The 20,726-nt window shown below is 40.7% G+C and overlaps 2 protein-coding genes across 2 annotated transcripts; both read right to left on the reverse strand.

The window, feature by feature from the left end:
• Positions 1-87: 87 nt before the first annotated feature.
• On the reverse strand, positions 88-5,928 carry LOC137098191 (vimentin-like). Its single transcript, XM_067474161.1, has 9 exons — positions 5,303-5,928; positions 4,950-5,010; positions 2,601-2,696; positions 2,154-2,318; positions 1,338-1,463; positions 925-1,145; positions 801-844; positions 629-714; positions 88-514 (listed from the first exon to the last, which is right to left on the reverse strand). Exons 1-9 carry the CDS (start codon positions 5,827-5,829, stop codon positions 473-475), a joined length of 1,368 nt encoding a protein of 455 aa, XP_067330262.1. The 5' UTR covers positions 5,830-5,928; the 3' UTR covers positions 88-472.
• A 6,044-nt stretch (positions 5,929-11,972) lies between these two features.
• Positions 11,973-20,367, reverse strand: LOC137140513 (oxygen-regulated protein 1). The gene is made up of 3 exons (XM_067528696.1): positions 19,705-20,367; positions 18,528-18,669; positions 11,973-17,773 (listed from the first exon to the last, which is right to left on the reverse strand). Exons 1-3 carry the CDS (start codon positions 20,365-20,367, stop codon positions 12,006-12,008), a joined length of 6,573 nt encoding a protein of 2,190 aa, XP_067384797.1. The 3' UTR covers positions 11,973-12,005.
• Between the last annotated feature and the right edge of the window lie 359 nt (positions 20,368-20,726).

The following is a 20,726-nucleotide window of genomic DNA, read 5'->3' on the forward strand; positions in this document are numbered from 1 at the left end:
TTTGAAAATAATTTGAAAATAATTGTATATAATTATAATATATTCATTACCATCATGTGGGTTTTACACCTCATGCTCAGTATGGGGTTTCGGTCTTTATGGTTTATTGCTGCATACAGGCAATTGTGACATCTCTAGCATACAGATTTCGGGCGTGTACATGCTGCATCCATCAAAAATACTACTTTGGTTACAAAGAAAGATGTTTGTAGATGATGTCAATGGTGATTTCTGTGTTGTGCTGATTTCATGTCTAAACACACATGACAAAAAAATAACACTTCCAGCAGAGGAAGAAGCTAAACTACAGTCTGTGTCAACTAACAGGTCAACAGGATCATCACATATCAAGGCACTTTTTGAAGCACTTTGCTCTTTGTGTGTTGCTGAATTGTTTGCTTGCTTGCAGCCCCAGTGAACTGTGTTGCTTCATATTGCTTTTGTTGGTTGTTTGGCAAGGACAAAGACATTATTACTCGAATTCATCGTGATTCTGGGTTGACTCGTTGATCACCTGAACAAAAGATAAAGAGGGCAGAGAAAAGGCGATGAGCATGATCATGTTTGAGCTCAATCAACCATCAGAAAATTACTGCAGGGATTGAAAATTCCTTGTGTTGCTTTCTACCTGACCATCCCTGGTCTCAATGGTCTTGATGAGGACCTTTTTGGTTGATGTGGTTTCAACATGAGGTCTGGAATCCATCATTGCATCTAAAAAAAGGAAAAAAAAGTTAAATTCAGCTGGCAATATAATGACAAATAATCCTGCTGTGACAACATGTAGAATGTAATTGTACCTCTCAGGTTGAGAGATGAAATGTTTGGCAGTGGAGTGGAGATTCTAAAAAGAGTAAGTACAGCATAAAGATACATATACAGCATGTGTATAACTTTATGATGAAGAAACTGTTGCTCCATCACCTGCTCTCCTCTCCTTCCAGCAGTTTCCTGTAGGTGGCGATCTCGATGTCCAGGGCCATCTTGACATTCAGGAGGTCCTGGTACTCGCGGAGGTGACGGGCCATCTCGTCCTTCATGTTGTGAATGTCCTGCTCCAGACGGCCGATGGTGTCCTGGTAACCGTTCATTTCCAGAGAGAAATTCTCTTCCATTTCTCTCATCTGGCGCTCCATGGACTCATTCTGGGACAGCAGCCAAGACAGATCAAAATGACAATGAAAATAATGTGTCTCAAGTAAAAAAAGGAAAGGCAAAATGTTCTTTGATCAGTGAAAATAAAATCTCCTTGGATATTCGGCTTTAGGCGTCACTCAATTATTTTCTGAGAAATTTGCGTTGGATTTTTCATCATTAGTCTAACATTTCATACTCACGGTTCCTTTAAGGGCATCGACCTCACAAGTAAGTGTCTGAACTTGGCGTCTGTAGTCATTGGCTTCCTGCTTGGCCACTCTCAAAGCATCGTTATGCCTGGCTGCAGCTTCGGTGAGGTCAGCAAACTGCCAATCACAGTGTCAAACAGAAAGAGCGTGACAGGTAAAGAAGAGAGAACCAAGGAATCAACTGTGAGTCTTGAGTCAGAGGCTGAAGGGAGGTGAATGTGGCAGATAGTGTGAAGCGTGCAATTTATGAAAGATTTGGCCACAAAACAGACTTCCAGACATTACACAAGGCTTCATTGGTTGCAGCAGTTTTAAGGCAGCATAGGTACACTGTACACCCGTCCATGTTCAAAGGCCATGCAGAAAGAAATATTTGCTTACACTGTACTGCATCTTGTTATTGTAATACAATATATACTCTTCTTTTAGCTCAGCTTTTCTTCTTAGCTCCTCAGTGTTCCACAATATTCACCCGTTAGTTCCTAACATTGTTAGTCATTAGGGGCTGGGTGGGTACAGTACAGTGGGCTTAAAGACATTAGGTGTTGAACAGCTCTGTACTGAAGCTAAAAATGCCACGCTTCCGTAAAAATGCAGGTAGGAAAACCAAAACACATGTTCTAGCACGTGTTTTGGTGTTCTGGTGCTCTGAACTACAGAGTTGGGTCCATAGTTAAAAATACAAATTATATACACTTTAAATGAGGAATGAAGCTACGCAATATTGCTGTAGTCCAGGTTGTTTTTTGAATATTCTTTTTACTTTATAGCAACAAAACCATTTCAAAATCTGTGGGTAATCTTCACCTTAGATTTGTACCATTCCTCAGACTCCTGAATGTTTTTGGAGGCCATGTTTTCATACTGAAGACGGACGTCTCTGAGAGCAGCCGTCAGGTCAGGTTTAGCTATCTCCATGTCCACCTGCACATGCTGCTGCTGCTGGATCTGGTTCTGCAGCTCCAGCATTTCCTGCAACGCAATTAACAGAAGCATTATGTAGCAAAATTAAATTTATGTATTTATTTTGCCTACTTAGTTGAGAGATGTACATTTAGTTTTCTTAATAACCACAAGAATTGGGACAGGTCATTTAGTATCCTTTAATAATTGTGGTTATCTAAGCAGATGACCAAATACTTTAAATTCAAATTATTTGGACCACGGGGGCCTGTAGCTAACAGTATTAGGCCATACATGGGCAGTGTTTCCACAGTCCACTGAATCAGCTCTAGCCACAACAAAGACGCTTACCTCATCATGCAGCTTCTTGAGAAAGTTGATTTCATCCTGGAGCGACTCAACCTTCCGCTCCAGGTCCAGTCTTGCAAGGGCAGCACTGTCCACATCCTGTGCATTGACACTGACTCTTAATAAAGTGACTTGTGAAGGTAACTTGCATAATGCAATGTGTTTTACATTCTGTAAAGAGCGCTCACACAATACCCATGTGCACAAAATGACCCACTGTGTAGCAGGGTAAAGTCACAAACAACAGGCATCCAATAAAAATCTACAGTAACCACATGACTAGTGCTATTACAGATGTCTTTTTTTTACAGCACTGCATTGTCTTTAGGAATTCTTCATTCAGTTGTTAGAATAAGATTTTACAAGCATTTCATATAAGAAGCCCATACAAAACATGCAGTGCACTACTATCAAATTATTTATTTGAAGGTGATATTATGTATCACCTTGAAAAGAGTTTCTGCTTAAGTGCTTTTACTTTTCATACTTTAACTTTTTAACTTTTACTTTACTGACCACTTTGACAAAAGTTTGATTGCAGCACTCTCACCTTTAGAGAAGCTTCAGCTAGACTAAGCTTTTTGTGCCTTTGCTCAGGGCAGGGTATGTCATATGAGGCCAATTAATACACAAAAAAACAGGATAATTGAATGTACTAACTACTTGCCTATCTCTTCTTATCTTTGGGAAAAACTCATCCAATGCTGCAGAATACCCAGAACCACACAAGCATTGTTTCTCAAGTCTTTAATCCCATTTATTATTACCCAACTGCTTTCTTAACCTGAAAATCTCCATTGTCTGTTATGACAGATACTCAGTTGTTCTGCTAGAAGCCCTAAATGTGTACATTTTACTTTGTAGCAAAATGCTATAATGTCAAACATGTTCTTTATATTCGAAAAGTCTGATTATAATTTTTTGTTTTGTGCTTTACCTCTCCTACATGCACACTCACTCCGGCTCTAAACTGCTGTGCTTTCTCAGGGCGCTGGCACGCTGCTAACTGAGGTATCAGCAAATGAAGCAGCTTTGCCCCTGCTCTAATGCCACAAACAAAGTGTGCCATTCAGCAGGGTTACCCAAACAGGCCCTGGGCTGGAAGGGTGACTGTCTGCCTGACTGAGCGAAAGCCTGCTGCAGGCCCTGCATTGTTGTCTGTGTGCCACCCTGGCAAGCCACAGGGACTTCCTTCCTGCCATTTATGTAGACAAGGTTGTGATCCGTGCAATCCATCCATGCAATGTATTAAATACTTGCAACATGCCTTGAAAGGCACCCAATCACTGGAAAATGCATTTTCCCCTCTTAGGTTTAAATCTAAAAACTACACAAAAAGGCTAAAAGGGACATTTTATTATGTGACAGTTTAACTTATCTTTTATGCACCTTGCCACCCATTTACACAACTCATCCTTCCTTTATTATTAAGCATGAAACCATGCTTAACCAGCATAAAATAGGGAACCATCTCTGACAAGACCATAACAAGAGAAATTCTTCTGTGGTGACATCTAACAAGAATGAGAAAGTCGGATCACATGGTGGCTTGTCTTCTCGCTCTGATAATCACATTGGGTCCACACTGTTGTGCCTGTGCTCAGCTCATTCCGTCTGACCAGTCAGATTTAAAAAAGATCTCTTCTCACTGCAAGCCTGGTTTAACTCAACAGGCACAACGTGGCCTTTTGTACCAGGCCAGGGTCGGTTCTGCTCTACACTTATTTGGGATCATGGCTAGAATCTGCTGTTGTGCCATCAGAAGAGCACATTCCTGCTCGTGCAGCTCATGAGCAATAATTAGATCATCAAGGAGAGAAACGGGTGTTGTACAGCACATAACTGTTAGAAGTCATATCTGTGGAGATAATTAGGACCTGTCATCAGTTTAAGTGCTTAAATCTTAATTTTCAGCATCAGCATCCTCTAATGTTGAGAACTAAGCCCATTGCCTCTATGGCCACTCTTTGCAAAATTCACATCTATGATATAAACATAACAAGATGCATTTTTATTTGGTGTGTATATTTCAAATGGCTGATCATGCTGTACCTGTCTGAAGCCCTGCATGTTTGTCTCGTGCAGTTCATGACCAATAATTAGATCATCAAGGAGAGAAACAGGTCTTGTACAGCACATAACTGTTAGTCATATCTGTGGAGATAATTAGGACTTCACCTGTCATCAGTTTAATTGTTTAAATCTTAATTTTCAGCATCAGCATCCTCTAATGTTGCGAACTAAGCCCATTGCCTCTATGGCCACTGTTTGCAAATTCAAATCTATGATATAAACATAACCAGATGCATTTTGATTTGGTGTGTATATTTCAAATGGCTGATCATGCTGTACCTGTCTAAAGCTCTGCATGTTTGTCTCGGCCTCCTCTCTCTGGGATATCTCATCCTGTAACCTAAAAAGACAGGTAAAGAGCAAGCAATTTAGCAGCCACCGTGATTAGTCCATCTAAAAACATGTCATGACCTCTTTTCTTTTTTCTTCATCCTGGGCTTTCTTTTTCTGTCTCCACATATTGTTCACGCACGAAAACATTTCAGTAAAACTTCACTCAGACACTTCAGACTTATGCTTGATTCAGTTTAGCTCATATGTAAGTCTATTATAATACGTTTATACATACATTAATAATAAAACATTTCATTCATAGCCCTGCACACCAACATGACACAGCGCCACGCCCCTACTTCTCTCTCAGCCTGTCGATGTCGTCTGCCAGGTTATCGCGGTGAACTTCCACCCGGGCCTTCTCGTTGGTGAGCTGGTCAACCTGGCGTCTCAGCTCACGCATCTCATCCTCGTACAGATCTCCCACGCGGGTCGTGCCTTTGCCACGCAGCTGCTCCAGCTCCGCCAGCAGGATCTTGTTCTGCTGCTCCAGGAAACGGACCTTCTCGATGTAGTTGGCGAAACGGTCGTTGAGCGACTGCATCTGCACCTTCTCGTTGGTGCGGTTCGCGATGAACTCAGTGTTTAAAGCTTCGGAAAGTGAGAAGTCCAAGGTCTCTGAGGCCAACCGGGGCATGGCTGCGCTGCTCCGAAGCCTGTAGGACTTGGATGCGTAGACTGGCGGTGCGGATGAGAGACCGAAGGATGCCCGGGAGGAGCGCACCGGGCTGGAGAACTGGCGGCTGGAGTAGTTCGTCCTGACCGTGACTCTATCGCCGCCAAACATTTTCTTATAAGAAGAATGTGGAGCTGGTCTGTAAGACATGTTGTTTTGTCCTCCACTGTAGCCGACTACAGAAACAATGTGGTAGACTTAATGTTGCTCTTGTTCCAACAGCATCAGCCTGGGAAGGCGTTTCCTCAAACGTTACACATTTATAGTCTCCTCCTCATGCAAATGCCCCAGCAGTGACTTGAGTGACACCTTGAGAATCCAATCACCCATCAGAACACACCTTTTTTTTTTGTTTTCTTTTTTTTCTTGAGCGCCCCTAGAAAATGGTCCTGGGTCAATAATGAGCCAAACTGTTCACAATAAGGGGATGACGTTCATCCTTAAAGTTTACTGTGCAGGAGCTGAAATCACACTGGGTTTCTGAGAAATATAACAGCATGTGAGTGTCAGGAGGTGCAGAATGGGATAATTCCAGGGGATGTTGGTTAAATCCATATGGTTTGATCACAAAGAGCTATTTAGGTTTCACATAGCGTTTGTTAGGACAGAATTTGTGGAAACCATGAGTGTTAATTTGATCAAAATGACATCCTGGTTATTCAGATTTGACATAATAAGCAGTGCTGATACTCGATTAACTCTTTAAGGCAAAATCTTTTTCATAGCACTCTACACACACTGTGCTACATAAACGCTGAATGGGTTTGTCCTTGAACAAATTGTCACCCCCGACCTAATAGGTTTTTATCTGTGCTAATTTGTGTGCATGTGAATGTGTGAATGTATTTTTGTGTGTGCATTTTATCCTGATGCGCCTGAAGTCCTTGACATTAGAACAAGATTTACTGTCGTCATCAGATTTAAAGAACTCCATCATGCAAGATGGAATACATGCAAACACTCCCTGACTGCTTACTAATGTATTACACACCTAACTATTTGATGATCACACAAACACTCAGAAAGTGAACAAAAGGAGAAAGACAGACAGGTTGAGGATGAGGTACAAATTAAAGTCATTCAGTACTGGCAGCCTTGTGTGGTTGTTTTCAGTACCCGTGTCCTCAGTTTGACCTGTATCACATATATACACATAACTGATATGTCAGTAAATGTCGAAAATCTCTTTGTCCCCCCATGCAGCTTTCTCTTCTCTGCATACAGAGACGGTGGTGCTGCAGTGCTGCTGACTTGCTGAGATTCAGTGATTCTGAAGGGAGAGGCCAGACACCAGAGCTGAGCCAGTGACACTCTACACCTTGCAAACATGCTGCAGCAATGATCTCTTCTAAAAACATGAAAGAAAAGTAACAGAGATCTGATTAGGTTTATTGGTGTGTGTCGGGTAAATAACAGCCTGAATGCACAAACATTTCTTTCACTGAGATTTTCACGTTGTTGCCTTGTGGGAGCAGGAGGCTGCAGTGATTTGAAGTTGGCATCTTGCCTTTGAGATATGACTGTGCAGGGATAAAGCCAGCTACTCAGGCCTGAGCTTTAGGAGGCATTAGGACAAAAAAGTGCAGTTTTAAATGTCAAACAATTTGGCTTTGTCTGAGAACTGGAGGACAGATATAGGGTTTTGTTTATTTACCGCATCTGTCATAACAACAAAAGAATATTTTTTTATATATGAAAGTAGCACTACCATCCTACACATGAAGCATCACAGTAAAAATCCTCATTCAGAATGGCTTTGATCAGTTCTATATAAACATATTATTGGATTATTATCAGTGTATAATGGAGTTTATTTGGACTTTTGGGAATTTAAACAATGATGCATCATATTTTATAAACCAAACATGAAAAATAGCTCATAGTTATAGCAGCAAAAAATAGTACAATAAGCATAAAAAACATAAGCACAATTAAATACAGTACCTTGGTAACTTACTTAGTGGTCCTGTGTCTTTGGAAAGCACCTGCAGGTACTGGATTTTCTCTGCGTTCTATCCCATTAACAAATCCAATAAAGCCTGGTGTCAGGAATGTGTGAAGCCAAGGCCACGTAGTCTCAGCTTTGAAGTTATTTTGGACATAAATCTGTTGTGAAAGAGCCTGGATCTGTACAATAATGATCTCATAACATGTGAGGTCAGACGAGTTGCCAATGGATACGATAAAGGATTGGATTGTAAACATGAGGCTTTTGATTAACCCCATGGCAGTTTTCTAGATATATGTTTAAATGGATGCACTTTCTGTATGACTCTGTGTCTAAACCAAGTGTCGGTTATAGTATTTCACCATTTCCACATTTTAACATGTGGCTCAAGAATTGCCCAGGTGCACTAATGCAACATGTGTTGCTTACTTTTTTAATGTAGAAGTCTTGAATTCAATCCATTAGTATTACCGGCAACATTTCAGAAACTATCAAAGGTACTGAGTATGCAAAATGAAAATTTGGTGTAAGAGGTCTGGAGCATTTTAAAAATAGAAACCTATGTTAAATCTTTACTGAAATTCAAGTATTTGAGATAAAGGATCAAAATGCATGTTAACATCAAATGTAAAAACACTCATAATGCAGAAAAATCCTCTATACTATACTTCACAAAGTGGAACCATGTTTTTAGAAAAGTTGGAACTGTAAAATGTTATTATTAAGAGAATAGCATGACTTGCGTAATTCTAAAAATGTTGAATTACTTTCCCACACAGTCTTTCACAACACCGGCTGTTTTTTTTTGTTTGTTTGTTTGTTTTTACATATTACACATCCCAACTTCTAAGGAAATGGGGTTTGTACTTATTGTAATGAAGTTAAAGTAAAATTTAGCATAAAAGGGAAATATTTAATAAGTACTCCAAATATGTACTTAAGTCAAATATTTGAGTGAAAGGTAATCAGTATAAAGTCTACATCAGAATTAAAGTGACCAGATAAATACATGCAATAACAGTTAAGGCAAAAGAAAAAAGAAAAAGAAATCGTGTATACTGTATATGCAAAAAGGTCCATTTTGCTCGAGGGCCCACCCAGAGGCCACAACATGAATAAACACTGGATCCTCAGTGGGCAAAGGAAATTCACATGATCAACACTCACTTAGAGGCAGGGGAAGGGGTGATAGAAATTCCTGCTCTTGGGCCCATTATGAGCTCGCTCTGCTGGCCACAAACAGAGGAGGCTGGGATTGTCACAGACAGAGCAGGGATTGTGAATTGCTGATCTGTCACTTAACTGCAGCAACAGTATGCACAGCATGCAGACAGTAGGTTGTAATTATTGTTTGCAGGTCGCGTTTGCCAGTGCCACAGTTTGGGCCAAATACTTCCCATTCCTGGCATGTTTAGAATTTATCATTTGGTCCTTTTGTTGCTGAGGTCCCTGTTTTCTCCAGAGCAATAACACTGCAGGGGAGTATTAAATCAGAGGTTCTACCAGAGAAGAAAAACGTATCAAATAAGACTGGACACCAGCTAGTCAACTTGTAATGGAACTGGGCAACGGTTACTTTGTGTTTCAGGGGGACATAGCTCCAAGAAACACAGGCACGGAGCAGCAAAAGAGCATCCTTTGTTTTGTCTCTCATGATGGTGAATCACTGATCTACATGCCCAGTAGCCACAGCAATTGTTGGCTTGAGTTGAAACCCAGACAGACACAATTTCAGACACGGTGAACTCGTACAGAAAATTTGTTGTGATGTTAGTATGTGAGTTGCACAAATTTGTGGCTTTTTTGTGTCCAGTTGTTCATAACATGTCTCTAGTTTACATGAAGTCTCAAGTGTTTTGTTTTGCTTGTTCATGTTTTTGGTCCTGTAAGTTGGTAATCATCTTTGTAGGTGTTAAACACCACAGAGTGCATGGAGAAGAATCAGTATAAGCTATCATAACCGGTGAGAAGTAATTACATTTATTCAAGTACTATTCTTAAATGTAGTGTTGAGCTGCTCTCTACACTTCATTCAAGGCTTCATATTCAATGTCCAGCAAGCTAAAACTTCGAAATATTTAAGAGTAAAGATAATAATCAGAGCCCTCAGGTTTATTTCGTGGTCCTTTGAAAACACCGGGACGCTGCCAAACTGTTTTTAAAGTAAGCAAAATTATAACAAATGCTATTTATGCATCGATGCATCAAAGCTAACTATCTTATAATGGATACAACATACAATAAACAACATGTCAGTCAAAAGAGCTAGTTTTTATATATATTATATTATAATATATTTTCCTGGATATGTTTCTGTAATTATATGCAAGTAGGATTTTGAACATGGAGCCTTTACTTGTAGAAAAACACTTTTTAAGGTTCAAGGTTCAATGTTTATATCTCTTTATTAGTGTTTTATTAAATTATGTAAAGTATATTTATATGCTTTACACCACTGGTTAACACAAAAAAAAATCTTGTTTTTTCCACCTGCAATGAACAGTGACTTGCTCAGCAGCTGAAACACCAGCTTTTCCGACCTTCCACTGGATACCTTTCAAACACAGTAACAACAGAGGTATTAAATTGCAGGGGCTGTGTCCAGATCTCCATAGTGACTGACAAAACCCTTGGAAAGTGTCCAGAATAATCACTTGTAAAGACCACTCAATCTCTCACTCCTTTTCACTTTGTGGGCCTCTTTCTTTGTTTCCCTCTGTGAATGTGTGTGTGCATTTATGTGCCTGGAGAGAGTAATTTGGTCAAAGGTCAAGGCAGGAAAACAGCCCATACACTCAAGTTAAAACCTGAGTGTAAGCAAGTTCCCCTTAGCAAAAAATCCTTGTATATAACTTGTCAAACACAGCATTGAATACTCAACAGCATCTTCCCAATCCAGATCAACGCCCACCGTCATTTGGTCCTACTTATTTCTGGGATAATGTCCTCTGGACCCGCAGATTTGAAGCCAGTCTGTCAGTGACCATCACATCAAAAGTGTCACTTGCATATGCCTGACTGCATCAGGGGGCATCATCCAGACCGACTGACAGCTGCAGATGACATTCACTCTATCCTGCCTGAAGATGAGAGGGCTAGAGCGAGACAAACCCTTCAAGTGCGAAGAGTAACACAATGTTATTTACACCTACCTTTTTATAACAATATGTTTAAGTATAATAAAGTTATATAAAAAAATTTTAGTGCTCTGTTGTGCTCTAGATTCCAATAAAATCTGAGTACTGTCAGCCTGAAGCTCATTCAGAATACATTTCACTTAGTTAATAACCTTCTGAAAGTCGAATGTCACCACAGTGCAGAGATGCTCCTAGGCAATCATTATAAATAGAGTTGTTTGCAGTCTCTCTAAACCCTAAAGGCTGTTTGTGGGGGACAGGGCTGAATATGTAGACTGAGCAATAAAAACATTTAGAAAAATACATGTACTTTGCTCCCAAAGTTATGTTGTGGAAATCTTCTATTTTTATCTATACATGTAATTTTAGACTTAACATAAATTTTAACTCTTTACAGCACACAGTAGCTGATCCAAAGCTACACACACAACATGTTTACTGCAGGCACGACTTGGTAATTGTCTTCATCACTTGATTTGCGGTCATATCACTGAAACGTCTGCTTCATTTCAATCCCGTGTTGCTAGATTGTCATCCTACTTTATTAAATCTGTCTCATCAAAGACAGATTTTTTTGTTTGTTTGTTTGTTTGTCCTTTCGGCTTATCCCATGAGTTCAGGGTCACCACAGCGGATCATTGTCCGTATGTTGACTTGGCCCAGTTTTTACGCCGAATGTCCTTTCTGACGCAACCCTCCCCAATTTCTACCAGGCTTGGACCGGCACTGTACAGCTGGGGAGGGGAATGGGCTGTTAGGGGTTCAGTGTCTTGCCCTGCCCAGAGACACTTCGACAAATAGCCAGGACCGGGGTTCGAACCACTGACCCTGTGGCCTTTGTCTCACCAAAGACAGTTAAACAATAAAACAAATATTTGGATTAATTTTCCAGCAGCCAAAAATATTATTAAATATTGTGAGAAGCGTCCTTTTAATGTATTTGTTTTTCACAAGTGGATCAGATCTCGGTTTGTCTTTTGTTCAATCCCTTTAACTCTATGACAGGTCTCACCAGTCACCACCATGAATACAAAGTGAATGTATCTAAACTTAATTTTTTTAAAGATAAACAAGAGGCAGAACTCTCTTTAGTCACCACAAAACATACATTTCTGAGGCTGCAAAAGATGTTTTTCTTGATCATCTTTTCATTTTAATATAACAAAATAATCATACAGCCAATACTAACCGCACACTCTGGACCCATATGTGTGTGCATTTCTCTGAAACATGTCCTGCTTTTATAGTATGGGGCAGTACTGACTACATCTTACTTGAAGTGTGTCCACAGACCCCTGTGCTTGCAGTACACTTGCCCCTGCACTAGATGTCCCTCTTGCCTGTCTCACAGCTGAGGACTCTCCCACAGGATGCACTTTTCTGTCTGGTATTTTAAACTCAACTGATGCAAATGAAGACAGACTTCCATTTTTATTTGTCCACGTTTTAGAAGTATCAATAGTAGGTGAGACCCTGGAGCCTCTCCCTTTGACACCGCTTGTGTCCTTTTTGCCACTTTTGATACTAGAATCTTCCAAGAACGGGTCTGAATCGCTTCCATGTGGTATGTTGTAGTAGGTGCACTTTGGAGTTTTAGGCTTTGCCATCTCCTCAAGCTCTGATGAGGATATGATTGCAAGGGGATTTTGCTGGGTTTTGTGATGAGGTGGGGAATCCTCACTAGTGTTCTCCTGGCCAATGTCAATGGAGGTGCTATCCGCATTGCCGTACATTCCCTGGGACACTGGAGGAGACTTTCTTATGAGGTGGTTCTCTCGGAGCAGCCACCGTCCTTGATCAATCAAAACCCCATCAGCTGAGTCCTTTTCTGAGTTAAAAGAAATGCAACGTGCCGCCTCTGGTGCAGCTTCAGCATCTGCCTTTAATGAACTTGCAGCACTGAAATAAGACAGATCCTCCCTCGAGACTTGAGAGACAGAATCATATGAATTCTCAGCACTTTTTACACTGGAACTTTCCAAAAGGTCTAAATTACTTACAACAGATAATTCAGGCTTTGCATGCTCCATATTTGTTCTCCCATTAGGGACACCAGTCTTCCGCCTGCAGACTGGAAAAGGTTTCTCTGAAGCCTCCTCTCCACTCTCTGAGACAATATCTACAGACTCCTGGGTTTTGTATCCACCACTCTCTGAGGTTTCTGGTCTGTAATCAGATAAGTCTGAGGTGCTTGGACTCGGGAGACAGTTTAATCCATACAAACTATCGTCACTGCTTTTTGGAATTATAATGTGCTTAGTTTGTACTACTCGAGCGTTATCTGGCTCTATCCTAATGTTCCCTCGAGAGTCGTATGTAAATGTAAGTGAAGAAGACTGAAGGGCCGAGTTAACAAAGTCGAGTAACTCCTGTGATATTTCCACACGATGAGGTCGGCTGCTGGGTCGTTCCTCTTGATGCCCTTCTCCCTCATCTGCTTCAAGTTCATTGACAGTGTCTGTTCCGTTACCTTTATCATCCTCACACTGAACATCAGAGGAATATTTGCTTGGGGATTCAGAGTTTCGTCCTGCGTTGTCTTGTTCACTGCCACCACTGTGCCGCTGCAAATAAGAGACTTTATCTAAAAGATTTTTATGGTCCTTCACTTCAGTAGAACAGTCTACATCTTCACTAACATTTGCCTCCTTTATCTCATCATTTGAGCCTTGTTCATCCTGCTCGAATTGCTCATATGAATCATTTTCTTCATCATCCTCAATCTCTCGTTCAACTTGCCATCTTTTTGTACTTTCTTCAAACTCTATGTCCTCCACTTCATCTCTAACTTCTACTGATTCTTTCTCCAGACTGTTTTCTTTTTCAGACTCTTTCATGCTCTCTTCAGACTCATTGCACTTGTCTTCCTGTTCTATATCTTCGTACATCTCTGTTCCCTTTTCCTCCTCCTCGTCTGTGATCACCCTTTCTATCTCTTCTTCTGTATTTTCTGTCTCAACATCATCCCCCTCCTCCTCCTCCTCATTTTCCTCTATGACCACCTCTGTTTCAGCCTCTGTGTTCCTTTCCACAGTATCATCTATTTCTTCGTCTCTTTCCCCATCTACTTCTTCAATTCTATTTTCTAGTTCTTCTTCTTCATCTTTCTCTTCAACAACCTCATCTGCTTCTTCTACATCCTCCTCAGTAACAACATCAACTTCTTCTTTCTCTGCTAACTCATCAATAATATTCTGTACCTCCTCTTCACGATCTGTTTCCTCAATAATCTCCCCCCCTTCTTCTTCTACACTGTTCTCAGTAACCACCTCTTCTTCTTCTTCTTCCTTTTCCTCCTTTTCTTCTTCATCTTCAGTATTTTCAGCTTCCTGTCCTTCATCTGTCTCCTCAACAGCTTCCTCCACTTCTTGCTCGAAACTGTCCTTAGCCATTTGTGCATCATCTCCCTGCTCCTCCTCCTCCTCCTCATCCTGCTCTTCAATATTTCCTACTGCCTCTTTTTCATTAACCTCATCTACTTCTTCTTCAGTATCCTCGTTGTGCATTTCCTCGTTGACACCTTCCTCCCCCGTCTCTTCTTCCTCTGTCTCCCCTGCAAACTCCCTCTCATCTGTCTCCTCAAAACTGTTGCCCTGACATGTTTCCCTGTCTTTTTCATCCGTTATTCTCTCGTTTGTCTTCTCGACCACTTCTTCTTCTCCTTCAAATTTCTCCCCCCCCTCCTCCTCCAGCTCATCCACTGTTATCTCTTCCTCTGTCCCTTCCTCTACTTTTTCAACAGATTCCATGCCACTTCCATTCTCTGCTTCCCATTTATCCTGTTCCTCATCATCTTCCTTCACTGCTTCCTCTGGTGTTTGTCGCTCCCTTTGCTTGTCTGTATTGTCAAACTCTTCCTCATCACCCTTATCGTTTGTCTCTTTTGTATCTTCATCCTCTTCATCCTTTCTCCCCTTCTTATCCTCCCCTACCTGCTCTTCCTTTTCTTTTGTCTCATTTTCCTTGTGGCTTAAAGGCTCATCTATTTCTGCCTGTAACACTTGGGAATCTTTCACATCCAGTCCTGCTTTTCGTAACTCCCGTGTTGTATTACCCTCTTCAGAGTCATCTCTTTCTACATTGTTTTTACTATGTTTTTTCTCAGTAATATGATCAACTATGCAGGCATTATTAAAGTCAGGGGACATCTTTCTTTCATCGTTGCATTCCTTAACAAACTGTTCCACTTCATCCTCTGAGTCTGACTGGTTTTTGTCTGTCTCTACAAAAGTACTCTCTTCCACAGGGTAAAAAGTTTTAGCATTCTGGATTGTTGAAGATATTTCTGCCCTGAGGTCTTCTGGCATATTCAGCTCTTCCATCAGCTCATCAAGACCCATTTGCTGATCCTCAAATACATCACCGCCTTCAGAGACAACATCCAAGGCGAATTCCGTTTCTGAAACTCTGGGAGAAAGCGGTTCACTTTCAAGCCTTTCCCTCAAAATCAAAAAATCCTTCCAGCGCTCTCTAAACTGAGAAGACGCTCTGATCTGCAATTCTGTCAAACTTGCCCTCTGTTCTTCCTCATTCTCGACGACAGAAATTTTCTGCAGGGATTCCATCATTAGCATGGCCTCAGAGGTGCTTCTCGAATGCAGAGTGTCTCCTGATGCAGAGCCCATTAGGCTATCTCTCAGAGTCATCACTGACAAGAATGACAGGAAAGCTTTGCATGACGAGCCAAACACTAAAGCTACCTGTGTTGAGAAATCAGGCAGGCTGTTGCATTTCTCAAGATTAGATGTTGTGTGGGTTTCAGACACCCTTCTGATGCACTGAATGGATGAACAAAGTTGCCGCAAGACAGGTGTTATTTTTGCTTTGGGGCTCAACAGGTTGGATGAAGATGATTTGTTATCAGCTGGACCATCGATAGCAGCTGCAGATTGATGTGTCCTCAGTCTGTTCTCCTGATGTACAGGATCAACTCTCACACTTGGCATTGAAACACATAAACCTCTTGTTAGCTGGTCATTTTGCAGCAACGATGTTGCCGGTCCTCCGTGACAAAGAGGTACTGATAAACAAGAAGCTGATTTCTTGACAGCATCTCTAGGTTGTGTATAATATTCATCTAAGTTAGTCTGACATTTATTGTTTTCCTCTATATCAGAATCCCCACCTATCTGAAACGCAACCATTGTATGAGGCTCAGATTCGTCTTTGAGTGACTCCTCTGTGTATGGCACCTGGTCTGGGCTGACTTTCTTCAACCAGTTCTCAACATACTGGTGGACCTCAGAGGGCGTAGGATTCAGAGAAGGCATTGAAACACTTTCATTTAACTCCAAAGTTTGTTTAGGTGATGGTGTTCTGGTCCCACTCATGGATCTAGGTTTAGTAATTGTCTTCTTGCCAGGCGAAAGTGATTTTTTAGACTGTAAAATGTCTGACATGTTCTTTTTCATTTGAGGCCGTCCGGTTGGAGTATTCACATTATGGCCATTTTTTCTAGCAGCTACGTTATTTATACTTTGTCTCATAGGTGGGGTCTTTTTAACATTTTCAGTGCTAACTAATAATGCAGAGTCCTTCTTGGGTATGTTTTCCTTTTTAATCGATTTCTTAGACTTAGACTGAACATTTTCTGCTCTCTGTTCTGCTCCTGTACTCCTTTTGTCATTTTTAGCACTTTGAGATGAACTCAAACTCTGTTTTCCCATGCTGGCATTGCTGCTGTGCTTGTCAGTAGAAGAATTTCTGCTTTTTTTTGAGGGACTTACTATGCTTTTCTTTTGTTTTTTATTTGAGCTGCTTGTTGAAGTCGAACTCTTTTGATTCTTGGCAGGTTTAACCATCTTTTTATTCTTCTCAGTTTTAGGAGTTTGGGCCTTTTTCATTTTCATTGTTGCTATTTGATCTTCTTTCTCATTCACTGAAGACAGATTGTTCATAATATTTTGAGCTGAAGATACTGGCTCAGATGACAATGACAACATCTCTTCTTTTTGTCTTTGTAGTGAGTCAGCAGTGGGTGGCTTCCAGCTAAAATCTATATCATTGCTTGATGAGCGTGGCCCTGACTCAGTGGATGGTTTGCTATCTGGCACTGGAGGGGAACCATGCAAAGGTACGTCATCTGTGCTATATTCCTCATTTGCAAGATAGTTGTCAAAACAGCCTTGACTCTCATAAATATGCATCACCGTTTCTGTAACCTCCATCCCGTTATTCTGTATCTGAAGGATCTCGGCTACTCCTGATGACTTGGTGAAAGAGCGGGAGCCTTTGTTGGTTGCTCCTGCAGATGGTGTTTTCCGAGGCTTTGGAACTGGCCGGTTGCTGCTGCTGTTGTGTCTGACAACGCAGTATCCTTCGGCTGACTCACCATCAGCTGTCCTCTCCATATAGGAATAATGACCTAAAGTGTTCTCTTCAACCCCTGACTCTGTCACTGTCTTCACACTTTCTACAGATGCCTTCTTCTTAACATATCGTGGACCAGGTGTAGGAGTATGTATAAAGCTTGTTTTTGCTTTTCCAATATCTGTGGAAGTGTAGCCTTCATATGCTTGCTCTTCGTTAAAACTGACGCCCTTTCCTCCTCCAGAAGGGTGGTTCTCCTCTTTAGTTTCACCCTCACCTATACTAGAGTCTTTGGCATTGTTTGAGTTGGGTGAGCTGTTGCCCGACTCGAAAATTGAGGCACAAACTGTCCTCTTGCTAAGGCCAGAGCGACTGAGTGTTGTAGTCCAGTGAAGCATCTCTTCCTCCTTGATAGTCAGACGCACTTTCATTTCTACGGTCATGCTTCCATCTTGATTCACACGGAAAGACTTTTCAATGTCATCGTCCTGAGGTACAATGGAAGTAGGATGCTCAGCATCAAACTTCCCAGTGGATGTGCAATGCGGGTTGACCTCTGTTTCATATGATCCATTGTGGTGATGTAAGTGGCTGTTCGTGCTCCCATTTCGAGATCTATTTATCTGGTTCACAATATATCGCTCTGAAGATAAGGAGAAGTTCCTTGAGCCTCTTCCACTTTGAAAAGATTTGTTGTTCGCTTTGGTTGGAGGTATGAGATTAGAACACAGGTGTTTGTGAAAGAGACAAGAGAAACGGAGATAGAAAAATACATTTTAGGATCCAAATGATTTAACATATTATTGAGTTTCACATATAAAGTACACTTTAGGATCAATGGGGAGATTACACAAAAGCGTTGGGATTGTTCTTTTTTTGGTATCGCTTTGTTTTACAGGTCCCAATTTTTTCACATTTTTTCCTAAAAATGTTCCTCTTTCTTTTTCAAATGTTAGCTGGTATGTAGCTGTTGCAGAACCAGGACTTTCCAGTAATCGAACCCCACTATCTTTTAAAAAAGGCACAGACTCAGCAGTTATACTCACTTCTATGTCCACAAACTTGAACAGTGAAATAAAATGACTCATTGTGGCATATTTACTGTCAGGAGTAGAGTACTGTCAGGAGAATTCTTTTGTTGGAATGTCTGTTTATGACCTATTTCCACATACTACTTGTTTTTTCATTAAAAACCTATATAGAACTGGTAGTCCCTTATAAATCACACATACCTTTTGGAGCAAAAATTTAGTTAACAGCCAAATGCTAGCTATTTTTTTAAAGAATTGTCACAAACGTTTCGCAGATGTTGTCTAAAAAAATATATCTGTAAAACAAAGTGTCACCCTTTTTTATCCATTATATCACACTATCAAGATTCTATTGTATTGACAGTTCTAGCATTTATCATTCTGAACACCAGTTGAACCTTTTTCATAAAAATTAACACGTACGAGCTTGGGGCTGCTCCAGAGTTTCCATGGCCTGTGCCATCTGGCCTGATCTGTATAAACCGTAGTGGCCTAATCTGAAAGGTTCATTGCCTGCTGCCACCACAACTCCAGAGCACAAGATAAGTGAAGCAAGACCATCAACCTAAGAAAAGAAGAGAAACAAGAAGTCAGTGTCAAATTTAAACAACTGTTCATTTAATTACAGCACCCAAAACACGGTTCACAAGAGGTCTCAAATCACAGACAGTTTTAAAGAAGTAAGACGGATTCAAAGGTATTTAGGATCTGTGACCTTTAACAGGAAGCTTGTTGTTGTTGTTAAAGGACACATAGGATTACAGAGTACTCACTGGGGGTGTAAAGGTTTTGATAGCACCTCTTAACACGCACTAGGAAATGGAACGTAACAGTGTAAAAGTCCAAAATCTTAACTTCTGAAATATTTATGTATTACAGTAAAATATAACGCAATTTATTTATTTACTTTAGTGGTATAACGTTATGTGCATACATATACTAAATAGACTAAATATTAAAAATGGACAAATTTTATTATTATTATTTCATTTAAGTTAACTCCTTTAGCTGTTTGTACTTGTACTTGTCTATTGTCTTGGTTTGGTGGAATTCTTTTTTCCTTCCTTTTCTACTTTTCACGTGGAGACCAGCTGTAACAAGGCAACACAATTTCCCCATGGGATCAATAAAGTTTTTTGAATCTTGAATCTTGAATCTTAAACGGCTCGTCCTTAGATACTAAAAAATCGCAATAATAAAGTACAACCAGGTACTACCAGTCCTCTAAACCCATCAGGTACTTCTTGTTGCCAAATCTTGATGTTTATATTCTCTTTGAAAAAAAGCCTGACCTGCCATAACACAGTCATGTAAACCTTGAGCTAAAATTGTTTTTTCAGTTGCTTCTTACAAAAAAAAGAAATTTTAAGTGAAGGACTTCACTCCTGCCCTCAACAGACAGTCACCAGTTAACAGAGTTACTAATACATTTGAAACACCAGCTTCATGTTGAATGGGAAGTTATAATATCAATCCTTTCATCTCTAACACTTTTAGAAAATGTTAAACTATTTCTAACAACATTAACCCAATTCACAAAGACTATTTTTGCTAGCAATAATCTACAATCACTCCCATTTTATCTATACCAAACACTTACTCTTCTGCCCTCTGTAGAGTAGAGTTTCAGCACTGGGAACTGCAGGATTTGGGACAGGTAATCCAGCAAAGCATCAAATGTTGGTGCAGTTCTCCTCTGCAACACAATTGTGCGTTTAACAGTAGGATCCTTATTTTTGATGACCTCAAGCCTCTTTGGCGTCCTGAGTGCCACCCTTTCAGTAATCTTTGCTGACCTGTTGTTGACTTCATTCCTTCTTCCAAACTGGAGTCCTTGACGCCTCTGTCGCCTTCCTGCACTGAGGGGTCTGGTGGTATTCCACGGTACCTGACGCCGGTGGACTTCATCCAGGTTTAAGGGCTTCACTCGTTTTTGATCAGAACATACATAAGATCCTCCATCATGTAAGTCATCTAAACCTTTAACAAGGTGGGTGCCATGAGGTGTGGTGATGGTCCTCACTCCAAATGGCAGAGGCACTTTCTTGGACAGAGCGTCCAGGAGGGCATCAAATGTCTTGAAGGTACGGGCATTGATGACCATACGATGCCCGCTGAATTTATAGTCCCCACTTTTGTAAAAGCATACTCTTTTAGAAGCTGAGGGATCCGAAAAAGGCTGTAAGGGTCTAGAGGGTAATGTCTGCCCACTGTCAGAGGACAGCCTCTGAGCAGGTTGCTCTTGGATGGGTGTGTTGCTCATACTGTGTGGAGAAGGCTAGAAGGAAACCAGAGAGATGGAGAGAGTTACTACATCATACAATGTGCTTCACAATATCGTCTATTTCTCCACTGTCCAGCCGTATATTTTAGTTAGTTTAATTTAATTTCACTAAAATGTGGGATGTAAAATTTTGATTTTGACATGCGGCTTTAATTTGGAAAAAGACTATGGTTTTCCCCTTGACACACATATAGAACCACATTTGACTCTTACCTTAACCAGTGTATTTGTTACTCTGCTTCTCCTGTTATGATAAGTCACCATGTGCTATAGGATGTGCTTTCAGCTTTACCTTAAAGGGCAGCTGTTTACACCTGATAGTGAATCAAGAATCAGAT

Source organism: Channa argus, chromosome 14 (genome assembly GCF_033026475.1).
Source record: "Channa argus isolate prfri chromosome 14, Channa argus male v1.0, whole genome shotgun sequence".
NCBI classification, from domain to species: Eukaryota; Metazoa; Chordata; class Actinopteri; order Anabantiformes; family Channidae; genus Channa; species Channa argus.

Excerpts from the sequence above, each read along its gene's own strand:
- LOC137098191 (XM_067474161.1), bottom strand. The coding sequence starts at position 5,829 with ATGTCTTACAGACCAGCTCCACATTCTTCTTATAAGAAAATGTTTGGC. Across the intron at positions 2,697-4,949 it reads ACATGCAGAGCTTTAGACAG|GATGTGGACAGTGCTGCCCT; the intron begins GTACAGCATGAT and ends GTCAATGCACAG. Across the intron at positions 2,319-2,600 it reads TCAAGAAGCTGCATGATGAG|GAAATGCTGGAGCTGCAGAA; the intron begins GTAAGCGTCTTT and ends ATTGCGTTGCAG.
- LOC137140513 (XM_067528696.1), bottom strand. The coding sequence starts at position 20,367 with ATGAGCAACACACCCATCCAAGAGCAACCTGCTCAGAGGCTGTCCTCT. Across the intron at positions 18,670-19,704 it reads ACTCTACAGAGGGCAGAAGA|GTTGATGGTCTTGCTTCACT; the intron begins GTAAGTGTTTGG and ends TTCTTTTCTTAG. Across the intron at positions 17,774-18,527 it reads TCTGGAGCAGCCCCAAGCTC|CGAACAACAAATCTTTTCAA; the intron begins GTACGTGTTAAT and ends CTCCAACCAAAG.